Raw genomic sequence first — 9,068 nt, forward strand, 5'->3', positions numbered from 1 at the left:
CCATCCCAGCCCCCGTGAGCATTGCTCGTGCTTTAGTCTCTAAACTTTTTTTTTGGATACAATCCTATTACTTATTTGTCCTGGGAAAAACTTCTATACCCACCCGTTGAGCTAAATTGTGATATTCTTGATCACTATGGAAAATTTTGAGGTTAATGTGTGCTGCATATGCGGACATTCCTAGCCTTTTTGGGTTAAGTCAGGCATGGTAAGAAGTATCCGTATATAGATTATCTGCAAATAAACGGTGGATGATTCGTTAATCCTATATGTATGCTTCTTTGGAGGTGGCGTTGACATAGTCAATTTCTTTGTTTTTGTGTCTCTCAGTTGGTGAGGTTAGGATGCCTATCTCATATATATAAATTAAGAAACAGTATTATGGGGCAGAAAGTCTCCCATTATGTGAATGATTAAATTATCCTTTATGTAACTTTGTTTTCTTGATATATATTTTTTCAAATGTTTACACAATATTCTAATTTTTTTCAAAAATATACGGGCGCAGCAACGCGCGCAATCATGATCTAGTCATACCATAGGCTAGCTTCTAGGGTTTAGCCTCTCCGATCTCGTGGTAGATCAACTCCTGTACTACTCATATTATCAAGAATAATCAAGCAGGAAGTAGGGTTTTACCTTCATTAAGAGGGCGCAAACCTGGGTAAAACATCGTGTCCCTGCCTCCTATTACCATTCGCCTTAGACGCACAGTTCGGGACCCCTACCCGAGATCCGCCGGTTTCGACACCGACACTGCCTCTCTTTTTCAGTGAGGCTTCTAAATTAGTTATGGGGTAACTAATTTATTGGCTCAACCAATTTGAAAGGCGGTTTATTTTTTAAGCATGGAAAAGGCGGCTTATTTTTTAAGCCGTCTAAAAAAAAACTTGCCCTATGTCATAAGCACCTACGACACAACACTAACAAAGGTTGAGTTTCACCAAAGCAGTACGCAATGTGAGGGGACGACAGCAGGCAAACTTGGAAGATCAAAAAAAATGGAGTTCCAATAACAACATACCAAAACCACAGCCTGGAAAACCGCATCATGCCGCACCAGACTGAAAAAAATAAAAAGAAAAGAAAAAAGAGAAAACCAGAAGAAAACCATTGCAAAAAAGAAAAAGAAACAAAATAAAACAAGAAACCAGGAGAAAACCAAGAAATAAACAAAAAAGAACTATAGCGAGAAAGAAAATAAGAAAGACCAAATAAGATGGTGAGAAACTAAAAAACAGAAGAAAAAAAGGAAAAAAAAAAGAAAAACACCGAAACAAGCAGCTATCAGAAACGAATAGTGGAACGCACATCCTAGTCAAGAATCCCACGGTTTGATTTGTCACATCAACGAATACTAGCTAAAAGTTCTCAAGGTTCAAAATAGACCGAGATCAGACGACCGTTTGGTGTGATTTCAAGGGTTGGGAATTCAGGATTTGATTTAGCTTTCGTCTACAAGTTTAAAATTTGTTTTGGATATTTTTTGTTTATTTAAAAGAGTTGGGTTTCCCCTCGGTTCCATTTCTATGAACAATAATGTATTTGTGATTATAGATTGTAGGAAAATAATGTTCATGGATATATCTCAATATTATGCATCATGTATTCGTCAGAGGTGCCTCTGGATTAACTATGTTCCAAACTTCCTCCGTAATTGTATTACCCGTGAATGTATTACCCTTGAGTAATCAATAAAGCTTATGAATTGCAAAAGAAAAAGGTCGTTTTCCATCAAACTGACCCATCGCATCTTGCAACCAAAACTGGGCCGTGCAAGTGGCATGCACGCTACGTGGACGTAGTTCATCAGGCCTGTTCCATCGGGATCTTTTTCATTGCCGACATATGAGGTCACCAGGAGCTGCTGCAACGTGTCTTGCATCCTTTTGAAAACGTAGATGTCGTCTGATATTTCTGCCCTGAAAGAGCCGTTAATTACGTGCTGAATATACTGATAGATCGTTATATGTATACTAGTAAGCATACACGTGCAACGCATGCATTATAATTTATTTTGAATCTTATTTCTCTTTTAGTAAGTTTTTTTACCGGGCCATTTAAGAAATCAGACACCATTGCACGCCACATCCTCTCCGAGTCTAGTAAATGTTTGGCCTATTTCCTATTATTTGTAGTCAAAATAGTTCATAACAAACATCAACCATTTTTGACAATAATTGTGGCCATGGTAGTCTTTCTATTCCACCTTAGGGTATCTTTGATCCAGAATATTTTCATTGAAAATTCAGAGGGTTAAATCCATATGATTTTTTTTTCTAGGCACTCTTATTATATGAATGAATTAATCCTATAGAACAAAATTCTACAGATTCTTTTGCACTACATTCCTTAGGAAGTTTCATTCCACACTAACCTCTTAGAACGATCCTTCATTTTTAAAATTGTATTCTAACTAAAGTAGCCCGCTCGGAAATTTAATTGAAAATCAAATGAGCAAATGCCACATATGGACCAAAGGAATAAAATTCCAATATGTTGTTCACATAATGTAAGAAGATCATTTAATTGAAAATCAAATGAGCAAATGCCACATATGAACCCAATGAATAAAGTTCCAGTCTATTGTTCACATACCGTAAGAAGATCATGTGTTGGCATTGAATGAAACTAAATTATGCAGTGCATGCAAGGCATTTTGTTTGTTTGTGCATTTGGGAAAGCGAGACTGGTCACGGGCAATGATGGTTGATACTTCCTCCATTTCATAATGTAGTGCTTCCTCTATCCACGTGCTTTAACTTTGACCGTAAATTTAACTACCAAGACCGATTGCGGCGGGAGCAAAAATTATATCAGTGAATTCGTATTCGAAAGAAGTTTTCAATTATATAATTTTTTCTCCTGCCGCAGTTGGTCTTGTTGGTTAAATTTACGGTTAAAGTTGGACCTCGGAAAGCGTGGGCGCACTATATTTTGGAATGGAGGGAGTAGATGCTAAGGGGAAAATAAATCAACAGGGAGAAAGATCAAACAGTTCTCAATAAAAAATGATAGTAAAATAATTTGAACTTGTTTGTTGGTTTGCATCTATTAAACAGAATTGAAAAACAAAAAAACTAAACTATGTAAGTTGTGTCTTCCTAAGCATATAGGTAGCTGAAAATGCAGTGAACATATTTGTTCACAAATGTAGGTTCATAAGAAGACAGAAGGCACACATACTTCCTATATTCCAAGCAGATAAGGCATAAAGTTTCTTTGGACCACGAGATCCTCATCAACTCCTCCCTCTCTAGCCACCTCTTGTTCCTCATGAGTTTCTACAGCCTTCACGAGACTCTGCACCACGAGATCGCCAAAGTCCAGTCTCGTTTCTACTGGGTTGGCGACCACAATAAGCAGAAATACTATATGGTTAGCTGGCCTGACATATGCAAGCCTCGGGACCAAGGAGGACTTGGTATCATGTGCTCTAAGAGCATGAATATTGCTCTCCTTTCCCGATGGTTGTGGCGCATTTCGCAAGGCATGGCGGCCTCTGGTTAGATATAATCCGGAGCAAGTACCTTCGTGGGCAACCCCTCGCTTTCCGTCAGCACTCCGGCGGTTCCCAGTTCTGGCAGTCGATTATCCAACTCCTTTCGGTCCTCCGCATTGGGACCTCCATCTCGGTTGGTTCAGGTACTGCGACCTTGTTCTGGTTCGACCATTGGGCTGGTGATTCCCCCTTCGCGGCGCGTTTCCCCGACCTCTTCTCCATCGCCGTTGACCCAACCATCTCCGTCGAGAGGGCCCTTATTGACTTAGGGCGCCTCGCCTTCCGGAGACCGTTCGACCCTCCGGAATCCGCCGCATGGCGTGAGTTGCTTGATTGCGTCGCCCTTCACGAACCGGTCGTCAACACAGGCCTGGACCAGGTTAGGTGGCGTCTTGAGCCTTCCGGCCAATTCTCCACCAAGTCCCTCTACCAGGCCATTGCTGCCTCCATCGCCCCTCCCCCCTCCCGGCGGTATGGTCCATCCGTCTGCCTTTGAAGATCCGGATCTTCATGTGGCAATGGATTCGTGGACGAATCCCGTCTGGGGTGGAGGTCCGCAAGCGCAATGGCCCTGGGACGGGCATCTGCCCGCTCTGCGATGTTCCCGAAGACTCGAATCACATCTTCTTCACGTGCGTGTCTGCGCAGTTTCTATGGAGCTGCCTTAGGGAGGTGGTCGGTGGCAATTGGTGTCACACCAACTTCCCCGACCTATTCGCCGAACTCCAAATCTCCCCCCACCCTCTCGCCACATTAGGTGGCTTGAGATTGGGGCCCTAGCATAGACCATCTGGACGATCCGCAATAAACTTGTGATCCAGCGCATTCCTCTTCGGCGGGCTACTGATGCTCTATTCAAACTGTCTGGTTTCTTGCAGCTCTGGGGCCGCTTAGCCGCCCCTCGGACCGGGACGCCATCACCGCCTTCATCGCCGACCTCCGCCCGATGGCCGTTCGACTGTCACCGCCTACACCCCCGCCGCCGCCGGAGCCTGATTAAGCGCCTCCATCAGTCGCCATTCCGGCGCTCCTTGTGTTTCCTTTTTTAGGGCTTGTTGAGTTGTGCCCTCAGCAGAACCTATGTACTTTGTGTCGTGAGACTTGGGTGTGTGTGTTCTAGACTATTGCTTGTATGTATGCTCTTGGCGGTTTGCTTTATTTATAAAGCGGGGCGAAAGCCTTTTTCGGTAAAGTTTCTTTGGATAACTAATCTTGTCTCACGATTGATACAGTGTCAACCATTCAGTGCAATCGTCTCATGCCCATCCAAACAATTGTTGTTTAGGTCTTTGCACATGATGACTGTCTCATGTGAAATTACATTAAGTTTGCCTAGATACAATAAAAACTTGTCAACTATGAATGATCCATAAACAAATGCATGCATGTAGTGGTAGAATTGTATGGTAGATACACACATCTTTGTATAACTGTTCACTGCATGCATATATATTGTTCTGAGTGTTGATGGTTCTGAAGAAATCCGTACCCGAACATCCATGCTGATGGTCATGAAGAAATCCCATATAGCCGCAGAACTTGTCAGGCAAAATTCAAAAAGGGGCAGCTCCTCGCCTACATGCTGTGTCGGTGGGAACGACACCTATGGGATCACAAGAATCCCTATTGTGGTTAGCGGGGCGCGGGGTCGTGAGAAGAGCGAATCAAACAGATAGCACACGGTTCGTTTATCCAGGTTCGGGTCGTGAGGATGCATAAAACCCTACTCCTGCTTTGGTGGATTGTATATCTGTGTTCTTGAGCTAGCTATGGGGCGTGAGGAGCTCCAAAAAGCCGAATCCTTCCCCTGGTCGCCTCGGGCCTCCTTTTATAAAAAAAGGGGTTGCCACAGTGGCACATAGGAGGTGGAAAGGGTACAGTGATGCGAGGTTATCCCTCGCATTACATGACAAGGCGCATTTAATGCGTCTTGCTTAGGTGTCCTTGCTTTATCGGGGACGGGGGAGAAACCTGTCTCGTCCGTCGCCGCTCCTTCTTGTGTCGACACGCGCCCTGGCCAGCGACGTCTGCGATGCCATGTAGGTAGGCAGGCAGCTGAGGTGGCGCAGTGGTGGGTCTTCTTGAAGATCTGCATGCCGCCACGCAGGTGCCTGCCCAGCTGATTGGGTCGGAAGCTGCATGCATGCGGTGGTGGAGGTTTAGTCGGCGTGGGCCTGATGGTGGCCCCGCGGGTGTCCTCGGTAAGGGCCTTGCCGGGGCCCCGGCAAGGGTCTTGCCGAGGCGCCTGCTGTCATCCCTGGCAAGGCGCTTGCCGGGGGCCTTGTGGTCTTCCTCGGCTGGGATCCCGCCAAGGGTTGTCGTCTCCTTAGTGCGTATCTGATCTTGAATGTCTTCACAAAGATCTGCACGCCGTCACGGGGATGTCTCCCGAATCCTTGCCCTTTGGGGGCAGTGGACTCAAGGGTGATTTGCTCCATATGTGTGGGACGAGTCGCCGTGGCAAGGGTCTTGCCGGGGCTGCTAGAACTGTCTCCCGGCAAGGATCTTGCCGGGGGAGTCCGCTTCGTCCCCTTTGCTCTTCGTGGTCTTGGCCTTGGCGTCGTTCTAGTTCTCTTGGGCTTCGGTCTTACCCTGGCTCACCTCCCTTGCCTTGCTTGGTGTGGTTGTATCCGCGGCTCAGACTGCCTGTGCACAGTTATAGGGGTACAAAAAGTGTACCCCTCTTTTTGTACACCGATAGGAGCCCCCGGGCCTGGGCCACACATAAGCGCAACGCGTTGTTGGGCTAGGCCCAAAAACGGTGCGCGGGCAGGCGGGGCGGTTTTTACCGCGGTAAGATTCTTCGTGCGCTGCGCTTCCCACGATTCCCGCGCGTGGCGCGGCGTGGGGAGGCGCGTGTGACGTGGGCGGCATGTGTGGGGTTGCTTCCCGCAGGCATGCGTCACATCATAGTAAAGGGGCGGTTCGTGCCTTTCCCATAAACGAAGGGAGGCGTGGAGGCGCGGCCCATTTACTGAAAGGGGCTGAGGCGCGGTCTTCAAGGCGTGCACTCCCCACGATCACGGGGTGGGGAGTGGTCGTCTCACCCGTCCCCTCAGTTTTGCATGTCCGCCATGTGTCTCCCATGCGCCTGGGGTGGCAAACGGTGGAGGTGGGAAACCGGGTTGTCGCTGGTTGGGGCGGCGGGTCGGCCCCCTGGCTCCCTGCGCCTTCCGTATCTTGATTGGCCGAGCGGGGCGGCCGAGCCCCAACCCCGATCCTTTATAAAGAGCGGGAATGGGGATGGCGTCCCGCATTCTTTCATCTTCTTCTTCCTTCAGCTTCTGCTCCTCCCTTCCACCCGTCATGGAGAGAGGGAATCCCGGTCCTTTAACAGTGGCGGCGAGGGTCGCCGCTCGACAACGCGTCCCTCCTTCTCCTGCGCCTGCGGTGGTAGAGCCAGCCTCGAGGGGAAGGGGGAGGGGGCGAGGCCGGGGCGCTCGGGGAAGAGGAGGACGGGGTGGCGCGCCGGCCTCACCTCCGCCAGCAGCTCCTCTTGCAATGGAGGGCCATGTTGGGGATGACCCTTGTGAGTTCTTCGTCAAGCTGCGCCGGCCGTCGCGCCGTCGCCTTCGTCTCCCGACTCCATTTGCACGGGAGATGGAGCTGGATCCGCCGGAGTCGTTGCGGCTGCACATGAGGGGCTGCGGGATCAGTGGCACGTGGGTCCGCGTCGACTTCCCCGCCCCTCACGTGATGTATCTTTGTCGGGGATGGAAGACATTTTCTCATATCCACCACTTGATGGAGGGGCTCACTCTTCATTTTAAACTGATGGAGGGTGGTCTTCTCTCCGTCAAAGTCTTCGGGCTCTTTGGGACCCGTGCAAGGTGCTGCGTGGAGAGCTCTTCTGATAGTGAAGACTCCTCCTCGGGCGGGAGTGACGAGGAGGACAGCGGCAGCGACGACGAGGGTAGTAGGCGGCAGGATGACGGGTCCGATTAGGTGTCGGGTGCCGCTCCGTGCGGCACCGCCGACCCCATCATCCGTGTCGCCGGCTCCATGAACTTCTCGGGGTCGTCTCCTTGGGTGGATGGCGTTGGGAGGCTGCGGAAGAGGAAGAGGGCGGGCGGCAAGGCCGTCAAGTCGGAGTACGCGGGCACCGACGCCTTCGACGCGTGCTGACGTCCTGCCGCCTTGTCTTCGAGCTTTGCTTCCGGCGCCGCCATCACCATCCAGCCTTTGGACGGCCACCAAGATGTTCTCTTGGTGTCTTCTGCCACCCGTACCTCGCCTAGGCGCTCCTTTTGTCCTTTTCGCCTCCTTGACCTGCCTCCTGAGGAGAGGGACAAGAAAGGGATTACGGGCACCTTATCTCTTTTTAGTTTGTAAGCCTTCGGGCCTTTGTTGAATTTAAAACTTGTAATCCTGTCATTCATATTTTTCATTCCCTACGGACTGTACCTGAGTGGAATGTTTTTTTAATGTAAAAGGGATGCTTGCCGGGTCATTTGTTTGCGGGTGGAACCCACGACAAGGAGTAAATCCTTGATATCTTCAAGAGAAACATTTCCTTGCCCGGCAACAGGCCTTGCCGTCTCCCCACTTCGCTCGACCTTCCTCACGCCTTTGGCGGAGGCAGGGATGAGGCGGGTTCAGGCTCCTTGTTTCATCCTTTCGCTGCCGCGACTACGACGAAACTTGGCCCCAGGAACGAGCCCTAGGGCCTAGAGTTATGGGAGCACGGTAGCTTAGGGGAAAACGAGGTTTCACATACCTCAGTCCATAATGGAATGCATGATAAGGGATGAAGAACTTATCTGAAGCTGCAGTCCCCAGCAACCCTGGTTCGCCGTGGGTGAATCTTTGCTCTTGCAGCCCCCGGCAATACTGGCTTGCCGGGGGCTAGATGTTGGTTTGTTCCTCTTTTTTTCCTCCCCAAGTGGTTCGGCACGGATATCTGTGTGTCCTGTGAACCAAAGAAGACAAAAGAAAGACAAAGAGACGCACACTCGACCTCTAAGCTAGGGGTTAGTCGCCGCTAAGCACTATCAACCCTAACCAAGGACGAGACTCGACCTAGCATGCATGCTATAACTTAGGGCGCCAGCGCTTCATTTATTTATGCTCAGGGTCTACGCCTGGCTTTGTACAAAGGGTTACATGCGTCATCGGCAAGGCTCGTACAAAAGGTGGCTTGCCGGGGGGCCCGGCAAGCCGCGCCTCACGGGTAAAACTTGCGAAGATGCTTAATGTTCCAGGAGTTACTCACCGGAATGGCATCTTCGGTCTCCAGGCAGACTGCGCCGGGCCTGGTGAGTCGTATTACCTGATAAGGGCCTTCCCACTTTGGTGTCAACTTGTTGGAATTCTTGGCCGATTGAACGCGCCGAAGAACAAGGTCGCCTTCCTCAAAACTTCGGCCATGAACCTTTCGGCTATGGTAGCAGCGCAAGGCTTGCTGGTAGCGCGCTGCTCTCACAGCCTCCCAAAGACGATCTTGCCGCAATTGCTCTTGCTCAAGCTCATCATAAGCGAGTACTCGAGGTGACCCGTATATGAGTTCCGTGGGGAGAACTGCTTCTGCCCCGTATACCAGGGCAAAGGGTGTCTGGCCGGTGGCTCG

The 9,068-nt window shown here is 49.6% G+C and overlaps 1 protein-coding gene across 1 annotated transcript; it reads left to right on the plus strand.

Moving 5' to 3' along the window:
- Window positions 1-3,467: 3,467 nt before the first annotated feature.
- Window positions 3,468-4,502, plus strand: LOC147981084 (uncharacterized). Its single transcript, XM_087515858.1, has 2 exons — window positions 3,468-3,978; window positions 4,381-4,502. The coding sequence occupies exons 1-2, from the start codon at window positions 3,468-3,470 to the stop codon at window positions 4,500-4,502; spliced, it is 633 nt and encodes a 210-aa protein (XP_087371984.1).
- The last annotated feature ends 4,566 nt before the right edge of the window (window positions 4,503-9,068 follow it).

The sequence above is a fragment of the Triticum urartu genome, chromosome 3A, assembly GCF_056163025.1.
Source record: "Triticum urartu cultivar PI428250 chromosome 3A, HENAU_Tu73, whole genome shotgun sequence".
NCBI classification, from domain to species: domain Eukaryota; kingdom Viridiplantae; phylum Streptophyta; class Magnoliopsida; order Poales; family Poaceae; genus Triticum; species Triticum urartu.